The following is a 15,137-nucleotide window of genomic DNA, read 5'->3' as shown; positions in this document are numbered from 1 at the left end:
AGACAGATGTGGTGTCAGTGTCTGGGAGCTCCGACTCCAAGCATTGTGACTCCAGGAGTCCATGTGGGCCAAGGAGCTTAAAGAATCACACGCTTCAACCTTCAAACCAGGTAAATTTGCTCCATATGTCCAGATAAACAGTTCCTTCTGTGGTATAGAACTGAAGACATTTTTACTATTTGGAACATTAAGAGTTCCCTACTCTTATTTGCTTGAAACTAAAAGGCTTTCTTTTTGTTATAGAATAATAGAATTGCCTTGATCAGGAAAAACAATCCAAGCTCAGTTTAGTGCGTAGACTGAAGAAACAACCTCCCTCGTGTTTCTACAATTCGCAGATGATAGGGTCTTTGCTGGTTTTCACCTAAAAATGTGTTAAAACTCAAGCTGGGTATCTATGTACAAATTACATACATGTAGATATCATTCATGAATGACAAGTTGACAACATATGCAGTTGTAGGTCTCCAATTATGAAAATGTTGCATTATATCGTAGCGCATTGTTGAAACAGCTTAATAGATATGTACCACTTATATACATCACCAAGTATCATACACAAGTATCCAGTGTAGAAGTATGTTTCAAAAAAATAAAATGTGTAGAAGCACCATCAATGTTGCAAGAGCTATGCAAGGATCAGTGTAGACACCTCCACGCTGCTGTATGTCATTTCATCCAAAGGGGCAGCCATTGATGGTGATCCTGCATGTTTTTTTACATAATAATTGTCTTCACAGTCATTAATTGCATCCATGTGGAGCCGCCTCAACATTTGTAGGCGCTCTGCTACTTCATTGTTGGCCTGTCATCTCCACTTGGGCATAGGCAGTGCACTGCTAGTTGGGCTAGCTTCTCAAGCACCGCCATGACCGCCTCATCTATAATTTCGATGTCCAGCATCAGTTGGTGCTTATTACGTCGAAACATTAAGAGAAAGGTATGCGCCAGTGATTTCTTTTCGTTGAACCTATCCTCAAACATAGCCCTTTTTCTTGTGATCAACTCCAGAAGAACTACTCCAAAACTGTAGACATCACTTTTCTCTGTCAGCTGATGACTGACAAAGCTCTCAGGGTCAAGATAGCCAAGTGTTCCTTGTACAAACATGATGAACTCATTTTCGTCCATTGACTTCTGTGCTGATGCTCCAAAATCTGCAATCTTTGCATTGTGCTGATCATCCAACAGGATATTGGCAGACTTGACATCTCCGTGTAGAATTGTGCAAGATATCGATGAATGTAAATAAGCAAGAGCTTCTGCTGATTGTGTGGCAATCTTCAGACGGAGATCCAAGGGGATTGGTGATGTACGATCAGCACCATGAAGGAACCTGGATAGAGTTCCATTGGAGACAAACTCGTACACCAACATTGGGACATCTACATCCAAGCAACAGCCTAGTAACCTCACGATGTTTCGGTGGTTGATTTGAGACAAAATTATTATCTCATTGACAAATTCTTCCCTACAGTCATCATTTATTACCTTAGACTTTTTTATGGCAACCTCTTTGTGGTCATCCAAAGTTCCTCTATAGACCATTCCATGACCACCACATCCAAGCACTCTATCTTCACTATAGTTGTCTGTGGCTTTCTTTATTTCCTTCTCTGTAAGAATATGAATCGTGTGAACCTTCCTTGCCCTCATTTCATCATATAACTTGAGACCTCCATTTTGTCTGAAATATTCTTCTTTCTCCATCATGTGCCTTTTCCTTTGTAATTGCATGATGTACAAGCATGCCAAGGCCATCAACACGATTGCAGAGACACTGAGGCCTGCAAAATTAATTTTTAACAAAGGGAAACAGATTCTAGTAAACATCGTCTTCTTTTTTGCTTAGGGTGTATAGAAGTCATGATCTTCCCAGGTCCGTAAAACAGAAATTAAAATGGGATTTGTAAAGATTCTCTTTTTCGTAGGAAGTAGAATTTCTTCAAACAGTAGGACATTTGTTATGATATTCATTGGGCTTAATACTTAATTCTTACCTGTGGGTGTTAGATTAAACAAAGGTGAATTGTACACACATAATGCTTTCCTATAACTAGTCCGGTTGAAGCATGTAGAGATTGGCACCCAAAATTTGTGCCATCAGATCTTGTTCCCATTTTGCACTTGCAAAAGTAGCTTCCTGGTGTATTGTGACAAACCCCTTTTCTGCATGGGTACAATTCTTCATACTTGGAATCTTGCGTACGCAGCAAGCACTCATCTATATCTGAAGATACAAATAAACACATAAGCAATCAGATAAGTTAAACTAAGTGCAAATGGATGGAATGTTAGAAAATTTCAACAAGTAAAGAAGGTCAGGTGACTTTGTAATGTTGTAAATTCCCTTTACATAACTGCTCCGGAAATTGAATATTACAACATGAATAAACAACCTACACTAGAGCTGACTGTTTCTGTTTCCAGTTTAGAAGTAAAAACCAAAAAATGATGACATATGTCATGTGTGCCAGCAATTATTTTGGGTGTGCTTTCTAGCAACAGCAGTAGCTGAAGCAAGGTGAAATTTTGATTCAACACTTAATTGATGTCGATTTTGTGGAGGCGTATTAAGACATTTCAACCTCAGCACCAGTAAAACTGGGTAGTATTCAGTATCCCAGAAACTCCAGACCTATTTAAATTTTGGATAAATACTAAACACATACCTTGGCAGCCATTTGGAATATAAGGGTTACCCTCGTATCCTTTGGAGCATTGGCATAGATAGCCTGGACCATTGTTTGCCGCTGTGCAGTAGCTGTTTGCACTGGCACAGGCATAGCCACTGGGTGGTTCCTTCTCCTCTTCTGGGCACGAGCTGTTCCTAATGGCCCAGTCAGCGATGATGGGGGCACCCCTCTTGGCTCTAGAGTCAATGAATCCAAGGTTGCCAACAAGGTCCTGCTTCCTGAAACTGTACCACCCAACCTCCGCGACCATGGCGTAGAAGCATGGGTTGAAGCCCCAGATCTTGCTTTGGTTCATCTCAAACATCACTCCAAAGGCAGTGAGGTTCGCAGGGATTGCAGCCTCGCAACAGCCCATCCCAGCACACGGTGCGCCATCAGATGTAGTGTTGATGCCCTCGCAGTAGGAGTGGCACCCGGCTGCATACTGGCTTGCGGCGCCCTGGTACCCTCCGAAGAGCCCCAGGGTGTTGCAGCCGATGACCATGAAGCGGTTGCGCGACGGTGAGGGGAGGAAGGGCGTGGACTGCAGATTGTAACCTCCACCAAACTTGTTGAACGTGGTGTTTGATGACGCGAAGCAGATGGGGCTGATGGGGCTGAGCACACGCATCTCACCATGCTCCAGTGAGATGTCGGTGACCTCAACCACTGCTTCCTGGTCCCCGATTGTTGGCTGCTGTGGATGGAAGGTGGCGTTGCAGGTGACGATGAAGTAGCTGTTTAAGCTGGTCGCAGCACATTCCTTGCCAATGCCGAAGGGGTAGGGGATGGACACGTTGCCACACTTATCCGGGCAGCCCGGCAATGATACAGAGGGCATAGAAGAGGCTTCATCTGGCATGACCTCTGCGAGAAAGAATATGCATAGAATGAGGAGTACAGGGACCATTGATTCTTTCGTGGTTGGATGCAGGGCGCGATCAGCCGATCACTTCCTTAGGAGGCCTATTCTAACTAGCTACACTACACCTTTTGTGGTGCCATCTGCTCTTAATCCATGTCTGCAAACAGCATATCCGGCTGGCTTAAAGCGGTAAGGACTTTTTCTTGGACATTCTATTGCGGCCAAGTCAATGCAAGCTTTAGTATAATACTAGTATCTGGATAGAGTCGTGTGAAGGATAGTCTTCCTAGCGTGTAAGCTAATTATTATAAGCAGTACTATCAGTATCAGAGTACGTTAACACGTAAAGACTTGCGCAGAAAGAAAGTGTAAAAAAGATAGATGCAGTCAGAATTATGTGTGGAGCCCACTTGCTAACAGAAACAGGATAAGTATTCAACCATGAATGTTTAAGTCAACTGCACAAGGAATGCACATCTCTTGGTTTGGTTTCGTCAGTCGTATGCTGCAAATGGGTAGTTGTTTCTGACTGCTTTGTTTATCATGTTTCAGGAAACCAAGTAACTTGGCGGCAACAGGTTGGAGGAAGAGCTATCACACCCACTTACCTTATGGAAATTGCATCACACTACCATTGCCATTGTGCGAGGGTGGAAATTGCTGCTCTTGCATCGTCGTCTTTTGACAGCGACCACTGCACAAGACGGGGACAGAGTAAGCACGGTTTGCATTGCAGCAGCCGTCGCAAACTCGCTCTTCTTTGTTTGAATTCAGCAAAAAGGAGAGCGCACATGCTGAAACTGTGCCGTGTGCTTCCAGATTACTGGCGCAGGATCGCCTCTCGGCGCTGGAAGTCGAAAGCCAGCACCGCCAGAGCTCAGTACCGGCGCGTTGGAAACAAAAACTGGACGCAGTCTCGCTTCTCAAGTTGTCAACAACAGCTGCGTTGCTTCCATCCTGATCAGACCGTCTCATGTATGTATGTATGTATATATGTAATTCTTGTAGAAAATCCATTCTGATGTAAATCTCTTGTTAGAGGTGCACGAGAAATGGAAACCAGAGATGTTATTTGTCATTTCTGTACCTTTGGGGTCAGGCCAAAATTTGGCCTGCGATGGTCGGACAGAATATGGACTGACAGGAGCTGCCAGGCCGGGCCGTGCTGTGCCGGGCCGGGCCGGGCCGGTTATGATATCTCGGCTGGGCGGGCCAAATTGCAGTCAGGCCGGTTATGATATCTCGGCTGGGCGGGCCAAATTGTGGCCGGGCCGCTGCTGCTCCAGCACTGTTGGTGCGCGCGCCGAGCATCACATGACATCCGGACTCGGACTTTTTTTTTAATCACATACATGTCTGATACTCATAATGCACGCACACATCCCTTTGAACACACGTACTAAACCCTACCCCACACCCCTATGAACACACGTATACGTCAACCCTACCCCCACACCCCTATGAACACACGTATGTAAATTCTACTTCTATGAGCATCTTCGAAGATTGAGTCGGTAAATTCTCGAGATTGATGAAGTCATTACAGACGTTTTGCTGTCGACGAGAACATCGCCTACCACTGAATGCACAATGTCATTAAATTCCAGAATATTCGCTGCTATGAAAAGTCGAATTCAAAATCTTAAATGCTACTGAAGATCTTATAACCACTATACTATATTTCCTTTCGCTCCGGACTCGGACCTGGGTTGCCTTCACAATGGATCGCACAAGCATAGACGACTAGGGGTGATAATGAGTCATGGCTCTAATGACTTTTTCATAGTCCACCATGATCCTTAAATATTTTAGTTTAAAATTATATAGAATTAGAACCCGATTCTTTTAAAACCGGGTCTTTAGATTTTTTTAACAAATTGTAAGGCACTTTACCACCTTTACAGACGACAGCATCCATCACGATCCTACATGCTGACCTCGCGCACTCCCACCTGGGGATTGGCAACGGCCCTGGCCCCCCGCCGCGCGTGCGTACGAACGTGTCACCGGCCGCAGACCGCACAGCCCTAGAGCTTCCCCTGCTGCAGGCGGACGCAGCTTTTCGCCATGGCGAGGCGCAGGGTCCGAGGTCGGGCGTGAGGAGGCGAGACCGAGACGTGCATGCGCCGCAGGCTTTCCGCTGCCCCCTTTCCCTCCGCTCTCCGGCGCGCATGCCGCCCCCCGCTGCGCCTCCAGCTCCAGCTGACCGGTGCTCCTCCTCCACCACTCGCTCACGTAGCCTGCGGCTCCTGCATCCCTAGGCCGGCACGCGTTGCACTGCATGGTGATCCATCGCCGGCGAGCTTCCCATGACGTGCAACAGGGTTCAATTTTTCGGTCGGATTTCGCCGAAATTTCGGTGTTTTTTTCGTTTTCGCTAGTTACCGGGAAGAGAAATTTCGGTATTTTTCGGTATTTTTCGTTTTCAAATTTAAAAATTCGAAAATATTTATAAAAAATTCGAAAAAATATGATAAAAAACTAGGTGTTCTTCTGAGTAAATAGGACTAGAACACACTCAAATCTAAGATCATTTGCTAGGCTAAAATTATATTTTAGTTGAAAAACAAGGTTATTTGTAGTCTAATGAAGTAGAATTTATAGCTTTTTAGTATCCGACACAGCTTGGCATTTCCCCAGACCCCTCCTCGCTCTATACAAATTACATTTTAGGAATTCTCTATACAAATTGAATCAAAAAAAATTCAAACACTGTCACATGAATTGATAACCAATTCAAATCATGTTTGTCCTGGATTTAAAACAACATGTTTGTCCTGGATTTAAAACAACTTTCAATTGGATCAACCAATGTCTCTGAAATTTAATAGGCATATCCGCAATAACAAGAATAATAAAAGTCTAGTTGAGACCTAAGAGAGAAAATGGAAGTTGTCACATGAAATGACAAGACTTTTAATTGGTAGTTTTTGAAATAATTAAATAACTTTCAAACCATTGCTCAAATGAAAAAGTTCCTGAAACAAAAGTTGTAGATCTCGAAAAACTGAACAAAGTTGGTATTCAAAAGTTTTTTATTTGACCTCCGAAACAGTACGAAAATCACAACGGACATCATTTTCCGGTCGAAATCACCGAAATTTCGGTCGGAATTCACCGAAATTTCGTTTTTTGAATTTGAATTCTCTTTTCGTTCGGAATTAGCGAAATTTGGCGAAATTTCGTTTCCGGGAGTTGGCGGGATTCGGTAGAAAAAACGAAAGGCGAACCCTGCGTGCAACTGCAAATGACATCAGGAAGCCGCAATCTAGCGCGTGTCCTTTTCCTCCTACGGGCGCACCAATGAGGCTGCAGAGAAAGTGGCCTGCTCGCCTGCTCTGCTCGTGCCTCGTGCTCGTGCCCGGCCGTGGCCGTGGCCATGGCCATGGCGAACGGCACGGCACCCATGCGATGCCTGCGCCCTGCTCCTGCAGCTAGCTGCCTAGGCGCTCCATGGCGAGCTCACAGCCGGAGTAAAAGTACAGTAAAACTCTACCCGCAGCTTTGATTGCTCCCCTTCGCTGTGTCACGGAGCACCGCATCGCCAGAATTTACAGTGGGGGACGCAACAGTTTTACTACCTCGCCACCGCAGGATCCACTCACACAGAGAGCCCCCCCTTTTTAACCGCGAGGTCAAGTTTCTTTGCCGAGTTTAGGGTCAAAGCCCCACCCTGCAGCTGCAGGTTCCAGGGCGCACACAGACACCAGACGACGTGCTCTGCTCGCATGGATTGGCCGGGGGCCTGGGGCCCGGCCCCTCGCGGTGCAGGCTTTGCTTGCCCTGGTTGCTTCGTGTTGGGACTTGGGAGGAGCGAGCGAGCGAGCCGCGGGTCACGTCACGGCCCCCCTGCTCCAAGCCTCTGCCCGCCCAGACCTGCGCTCCGCTCCCTGGCCGATTAATGGCCTGTGGATGCTCCTGATGTCAGAGCAAGAGCATCATCGCCTTCGCCATGCCCGGGCGTCGTCAGGGCTGCTCGGTGCCCTGGAGCTGCCACAGCCAGTGGCGCTAGAGGATTCCGAGCACACGGTGCATGGGCATGCGCGTGGGCCCAGCTGGCATCCACGGCCGGCGTGGCACGCCGCCGCATGCCGCCCGCGACGCGGGGGGGGGGGGGGGGGGGGGGCTCCCGTGCGGATGCTCCGGCGAGCTGTGTCCGGTCGGTGCTCCGAGGGCGGCGACCCGGCCGGGCCCCCGACAGGGATGGACCGATCGGATCGGGCGGGGAAGGAGGAGGCTCCGCGACTGCGACGAGACGATGAGACCCACCGGCATCGGCAACCTCCCGCTGCTCGATCGGTCCCCGTCCACCGGTCGCGTCCTTCGCGGGCGCCCCTGCAACTCCGCGGAACGTGCAGCTGCAGCAGCAGGCCAGGCCAGCACGCGGACGCGGCAAGCCGATGCGACGCCACACGCAACGGCGGTCGGCGGCACAGCCACCGTGCCGTGGTTGCCACGTGATCGCCACGGCCAAGAAGGCAGGACAGGACGCAGCCCACGGCCAAGTGACAACAAGCTCGTGGAGTCTGGATTCAGCCGGCTTCGTCTGACACCGGTACTGTTTTATCACTGTGCAACACTGTTTAAGTCCTCTAGCGTGAAGCGAGAACGGGAGCCGAGGTGGAAAAATTGAACTAGCACAGTTCTGAACAGTGCGAAGCTGGAGCAGCTTCGCTACAATACGTGAACAGTACTGTTACAGTAGCCAAAGCCGAAGCAGTACCAAACGAGCCCAAAATTTTACGTTGAGCACCGTAGCTCTATCAGTGACAGTGAGATTCAACAATTTGATTATTTGTGCAATAAGCAAACTGTAATTATATCCTATGTTCTCGAAAGATATGGTAATCCTCTTTTCTAATTTTCATTAAGGAAACACGCAATCTTGTCTACTTATTTGGTCGCATGTGATCCTCATTGCTAAGAATAAATATACTGTTGATTTGGATAACCAAATTTTAGTTAAATTCATGTGCCAACGAAGTATCCGATGCACCTCTCTAATCTCGACCCTATCATCCACGCCTTTCATCACATCCTTCGCCCTTTTTTGTTTGCATGAACTCATTTCCTCTAAATTTCCACATCAAGTCCTCTCAAACTACACCACGACTTCCCTTTTGGACCTTCCAAACCTGACATCCATGTAAACCTCTCTGATCATATGGCTGGAACCCTCCTCATCTTAACTACAGTATCACTCTGACTTTCAACTCTCAAACATCTTGGGTGTGTTTAGATCCGCGAAAAGTTGGTAAAAAGTGGATGTGAAAAGTCGCATCGGACACTGTAGCACACTGTAGCACTTTTCGTTTGTTTGTGGTAATTGTTGTTCTACCATGACCTAACTAGGCTCAAAAGATTCGTCTCGTCGTGTACATCAAAACTATGCAATTAGTTTTTTTTATTTATCTACATTTAATGTTTCATGCATACGTCATTTGCTATATTTAATATTTCGATGTGATGTCGATGTGATGGAAAGTTTAGAATTGGGGGGGGAGTTTTTTTTGAACTAAACACAGCCTTTCTAATCTCTCCGGACCCAATGCAACACCCACAACAATCACGAAACCACAGCATGTCAATTTCAGAGAAGACGACCAACAAGTGCAGACACTTTGAGCAAATCTGCAGTAAACTACCCATCCATTGGCCGAGACTGTCACACAGCTCTCCAGCAAGCAAACCCACTCCACTGCAAGCCCGTCTAGTTACCAAAAATTTTCACCTCCCCTTTGAACACATGTATGAAGCACTAAATGTAATTAAATAACAAAACTAATTACACAGTTTGGATGTACACAACGAGACGAATTTTTTTAGCCTAATTAGTGCATGATTAGCCATAAGTGCTATAGTAACCCACATGTGTTAATGATGCGGTCAAAGACCTCAAAAGATTCGTCTCGCGGTTTCCAAGTGAGTTCTGAAATTAGTTTTTTAATTAGTGTCCGAAAAACCCTCCCAACATCTGATCAAACTGTTGACGTGACACCCAAATTTTTTTCCTTTCATAACTAAACGGCACCGACAGCCGCTCAACCAAGCCGGCCGGGACGACGGGAGGCGCGGCTCCGGGAGACAGGTCAACACCCGCCATTAATGTAATCGCCAACCCAAGCGCCCTGCTTTACCGGACAAGCTCCAAACACCCATGGGACCCCTGTTCCAAGCGCTAGATCAACCTCGCGATCACCTGCTGACGGCGTGCCTCGGAATCCAGCCACGGGTTAGATAGAGCTCCAAGGATCAGACTAATGGCGCATTAGTACATGAGATTAAATTAGTGCAAGTGCGCGCTGCTACTAGCTCATTTCATTAAACAGTGTGTACAATGGCGACCGAGTGATGCTGGCTAGCTAGGTCAATGCTGGGGACGTGTCTCCCGGCGGCGGCGGCGGCAACGGTCAGGAGAGGTCGAACCGGGGGTCCGGTGCCGGTGCCGGCGGCTTCTTTGTCTTGGGCGTCGCGGTGACCGGCGCGGCGTGGCAGGACTGCGACCGGTGCAACGGCGATGCGCCGGGGACGAAGGGCGGGCGGGAGGACCGGAGGAGCACGAAGTTGAGGCCCCGGAAGAAGGGGTGCGCCTTCACGTCGGCGGCGCCGCGACGGGACCCGAGGCGCCGGGCCGGGTCCTTGGCGGAGCGTGGACCGTTGTCGGCGCCGGCGAACAGCGTGCGCCCGTGGAGGAGCTCGTAGAGGAACACGCCCAGGGCCCACCAGTCCACGACGGCGCCGTGGGGGCCGCCGCGGGCGACCTCGGGGGCCATCCATTTCCAATCTCATAGACAGATTTCTTCAGTAATGTTGCCTTGTTCAAACGAGTCATGGGCCCTTTTGGATTCTTTCCTCTGTCCCTGCCACATCTCTGTGTGCAAGCAGATGGCTGCTCTTCCATATCTAGTAATGTACAACAAACCAAACATGTAATTCATTAATTCACTCGACAATATCAAAAATATTATACACATGTTTCATAGCTTCATACCGCCCATCTATTTTTAAGTTGAAAAAAAAATTAATTTACTCCCTCCAAGTATAGCCAAAGTTTAAATGACCCCCTAAACTATCATTTGGTTCAATTTACTCCCTAAATTATGCAATTTAGTCCATTTTACCCCTATATAAAATTTATCTTTTTTGTTTCTCCATACACAAGTTGAATTTTAATTTCAAATTTTGCATAGCAATAGTGGACAGCACAATACATATTAAAAAATTTTGTTATAATTTTTTCAGTATTATTTTCATATAATTTTGTTCTTCAATGGTTAATTTATTATTAAATACCCTAACCTACCAAAATAATGATACAAAATTATGATGTATTTCTAAAATGTGTTATGATGTGTACTATCGTCTTGTAAAAGTTCAACTTAAAATTCCACATATGCATGAAGAAATAAAAAAGACAAATTGTATTAGAACCAAAGGGCATAGTTTGAGGTGTAAAAATAACCAAACGATAGTGTATGGGGTTATCCAAACTTTCGCTATAGTTTAGAAGAGTAACTTAGACTTTTTCCTTTTAAGTTTAAAGACTTTTTCCTTTTAAGTTTAAACCTCATGCAGGTAAATGCCGTCATAATGATGCTTGAAAAAGTTCTAAAAAATGTTTAGTGACTAACTTTTGAATTTCATGCATTTTCATGTCTAGAATCTCGTCAGATGTTTCGGACATATATAAAAACAGCCTTGAAAAGAATCTAATATGTTTTCCCACATATGTATAATCATTTTTCACCTAAACAGTAGACGCTAAACGGTCGGTGTGGGTCTGTGTAGTGTAAATTGTGCACACGACATGTATATGATATTACACGGATTACACATTTTTTACCATATTGATAAAAAATAGTTATAATAACTTGTATATATGTATAAAATTAGCTAGAAATAATTTAAATAACAAGATGAAAATAGGCAATTTCAACTGAGAATGACTATTGAGATGTTTTGTATGCACCTTGCACGAATTAAAATTGAATCCTTAAACAAGGCCTACAAAAGACATGCTCTATCTCCTAAATAGCAGCCTACTCACCCCAAACGCTATGTTGCTCACCCATTAGAATCCACGAAAGTGTCAAATAAGGAATAAAAGTTCACGAAAGTGTCAAATAAGGAATAAAAGTTCAACCGTGTTGAATAGTATCAGATAAAGAAGCCTCAGCTTCCCTAGTGACAAATAGAGAAATTTTTTTTCTTTTATCTTTATGCAGTAGTAATCAATGTTGATTATTTTTGCCTACTTATGACAATTTGCATAACTATGTTATTTTCATGTGTTTTGATTAAAAAACATAAAATGGTACCCAAAAGCCAAGTTTCAGCTTGCCAACTTGAAGGGCTACTCCAAGCCATGCATGTGGAGCAATGGGGCATGGTCAAGGGTCTAGATGGCTTTGGTATGATTAGACTTGCCCCGTTTGAAGTCTATTTGAGCCCATCATGACTTAAGTATTACCCATGGTCAAGAAAGTAGGATTTACAGATATCACACAACGATTCATTGAATTAATGTCAGTTTCGGAAACATGGAGGCTACTAATGTATTGATTTGAGCTCAAAGTTAATTCATGGATGTGTTATAGACGGGCCATCTAGAAGTCATGGAATACATTTTAGAAGGCTTCGGAACCAAATTTGGAGAAGAATTAAAGCAATAGACGTGGAAATTTGTGCAAGGCCTAGCGGCAAAAGGAAGAACACAATCTGTCTTGTCCTCCCCTGTTTGCTCTGGCAATGTCCAAGTCTGACTAGTTTCTGATACAAAGTCTCCATCACAAATTTAGGTTTACACGAAACTAGATATTATATGAATGTAATAAAAACCACATCACTGTCTGATAGAGGTTGAATTAGATAGCAGAAAAACATAAACATGACTACACATGGTGAAATGTAAATAACAACAACTAGAGAACTAGAAACATGGAACCCTACATAGGAGTTCATGTAGTCCTTTATTTGTTACCCACATCATCTCATCAAATGTAACTCAGAATACGGGGCACGTCAACAGCACTGAGAGGCTTAATGATATACTCCTTCGCCCCTGCATCCAAGCACCTACATACAAAAGGTGTGCACAATATAAAGTGAATACATATAGTAATAATTGTCTATCTGATGCAATGACTCGATAGTTCTAATCTTCACTCACTTTTTCATCCTTTCAGGGATGTTGTCAGAGGACATGATCACCATAGGAATGTGCTTCAGCTTAGGTGATTCCTTGAGTGAATTAAACAAATTTTGTTAATAAATAATGTTTTCCAATATTTAGAGATGTTAGGTACAAAATTCAACATAACATATGTCAATGAAACTATATGTGGCACAATGAAAACAAATTTTTTTTTTTTAATTTATGAAAGAACTCTACCTTAACCTCCATTAGAAGATCATATCCAATCATATCAGGCATACAATAATCAGTCAGAATCAACTTCACATCATGTTCCTACATAGAATGATTATGTAGAACATGTCAAAAAGTTCATCACCAAATAAACTAATTAAGTAAGTGCATCTGTGTCAATATCATTCGCAAAAACTATATAAAACTATTGATATACCATATGTCGGTACCCTACAACTGGGGTACCCACTCCTACTGTGCCAAGACTCGCGTAGTTATCCGTAACTACGCCCTAAGGAGCTGAGCAGCCGGACTCCTGGGTTCCGACTCCATCTCACCGGACCAACGGTCCCGGACCCGCTTCCCGCTCAGGGACGGGTCCGGTGTCACCACGTGTCCCAGAGGTGGAAATGCTCAGCACCTATGGCCACGTGCCATCCGGACTCCCGCAGATGGGTCCGGGACCTCCACGTGCCATCCGGACTCCCGCAGATGGGTCCGGGACCTCCACGTGCCATCCGGACTCCCGCAGATGGGTCCGGGACCTCCACGTGCCTATCCGGACCCCCCCATGAGCTCTCGGCTTAGCTAGCTGCTCGGGAGGGGTCCGGAGCCGCCACGTGTCACGCAGACGCGGGCGCGGGCGCAAGCCTTCCGCTGGAAGCTCCCTCACCCACCCGCATTAAGTGCGAGTGGTTGAGGCAGGCTCTGCTGTCGCTGGGCACGGGGCAGCTTTTGTCAGTCCACACTGTGGATCGCCAGTTACTGAGGCGGCTCGTCAGTTACCAAGGCAAGCACTAAAGACGCAGCGCCGCGCCCATGGGCGACGAGTCATGATGACCAGCTACTGACTGGAGCAACAGGGCACGCTGCTACAGTGGACTGAGTCAGTAGTTCGGCGCTTCATCATGACCTCGACGCACGGCTGCAGAGGCTAGACTCTACTCTGACAGGACAGCTCAAGACCATCCCTGGTCAGAAGCTACGCACGGAAGCCGACGACAAGATCTCCGGATCTGAGGCATTGAAGGCCAAAATGTAGTTTATAATACATCGCCAGGTCCACATGTCGGGGCCCCGCTCAGTGTACGTGCTCCCCTTGGACATATAAAAGAGAGAGCACGCCCGCTAGAACACATGCTCTCGAGACGGACACAAGCTCTCGCAACTCTCACACTCTCGTGGGAAGGCAATACAACACACAGTGGACGTAGGGTATTACGCTCCAGCGGCCCGAACCACTCTAAATCTTGCTGTGCTCGTCGTGTTCTTGAGAGAGATCGATCTAAGACTAGCTACCCCCTGAGTACACACCCTCTGGGCCAGGGCGGGTGCCTTCCGCCACCCGGCTGTGGTTTGCAGCACCACGACATTTGGCGCGCCAGGTAGGGGACTTCTAGCTGGTCGCAGTTCATCTCTTGCCCATCTCCATGGCTCGGGTGGTTGAGCACTCCCACCACCACCACGACGTGGAGATGACGGAGGGTGTGGCGTCATCCGTGCCACACGCCTCTCGTCTTCCTGCGCCAGGGGCAGCCGTGCCCGTGGAGCAGCCACCGTCGGCAGCGGCGCGCGCTGCACGTCGGCAAGAGTCAGGGCGCCCGTCAAGGGCCCCCTCACAAGATGCGAGCGGCGGAGCGACAAATACCAGCTCGCAACATACCTCACTCATGAGAGGAAGCCCACTCCGGTCGCACTAAGCCGACTCTGGTGGCTCTCTCCGGCGGAAAGCCGACTCCGGTCGCACCCCCGACTCTACATCTCTGTAAGTCCTACCCTTAGAGGCCCAGCAGGGAATAAAACATTTTCCTTTGTAACTAGGTAGTACTTCCGTGTGGTCCAGTCCGGTGAGCCTCCCCCGTGGAGGGGTCCGGACCTCTGCGAACCAGGTTCAGGGAAGCGTACTCACCCTCCGGGGAGGTCCGGAGCCGTGTAGCCGCTTAGCTTGGTTCCGTACCCTAAGCCTGCATGCTCTACCTCTTTAGGGCGAGTACCGTAGTACCTAAGACTGGGGGCCCGGAGGTCCGGACAGCTCCGGCCTCATAAACCCGTGTTCTGCCTTACATCGCACATCTCATGTACATCTAGTTTTAAAGGAAAAAATTATTCCCAGTTCGCCTCTAAGGATGTTACATTCCAATTTCAATCTACACATTCTGTTTGCGCTAACCCCCACGTGGCTTCTTACTCTTGTACGGTGATTGTGGTCCGAATTGAGTTGGCTAGTTAG

The 15,137-nt window shown here is 46.8% G+C and overlaps 1 protein-coding gene and 1 pseudogene across 1 annotated transcript; both read right to left on the bottom strand.

Annotated features, from left to right (window-relative positions):
* Positions 1 to 460: 460 nt before the first annotated feature.
* On the bottom strand, positions 461 to 6,927 carry LOC120682901 (annotated as a pseudogene).
* A 3,023-nt stretch (positions 6,928 to 9,950) lies between these two features.
* On the bottom strand, positions 9,951 to 10,504 carry LOC120682900 (protein kinase PINOID-like). Its single transcript, XM_039964924.1, has one exon. It carries the CDS (start codon positions 10,311 to 10,313, stop codon positions 9,951 to 9,953), a length of 363 nt encoding a protein of 120 aa, XP_039820858.1. The 5' UTR covers positions 10,314 to 10,504.
* Between the last annotated feature and the right edge of the window lie 4,633 nt (positions 10,505 to 15,137).

This window comes from Panicum virgatum, chromosome 7N (assembly GCF_016808335.1).
Source record: "Panicum virgatum strain AP13 chromosome 7N, P.virgatum_v5, whole genome shotgun sequence".
Lineage (NCBI taxonomy): Eukaryota > Viridiplantae > Streptophyta > Magnoliopsida > Poales > Poaceae > Panicum > Panicum virgatum.
The sequence above is the reverse complement of the archived record's forward strand: the minus strand, read 5'-3'. Positions and strand labels throughout refer to the sequence as shown.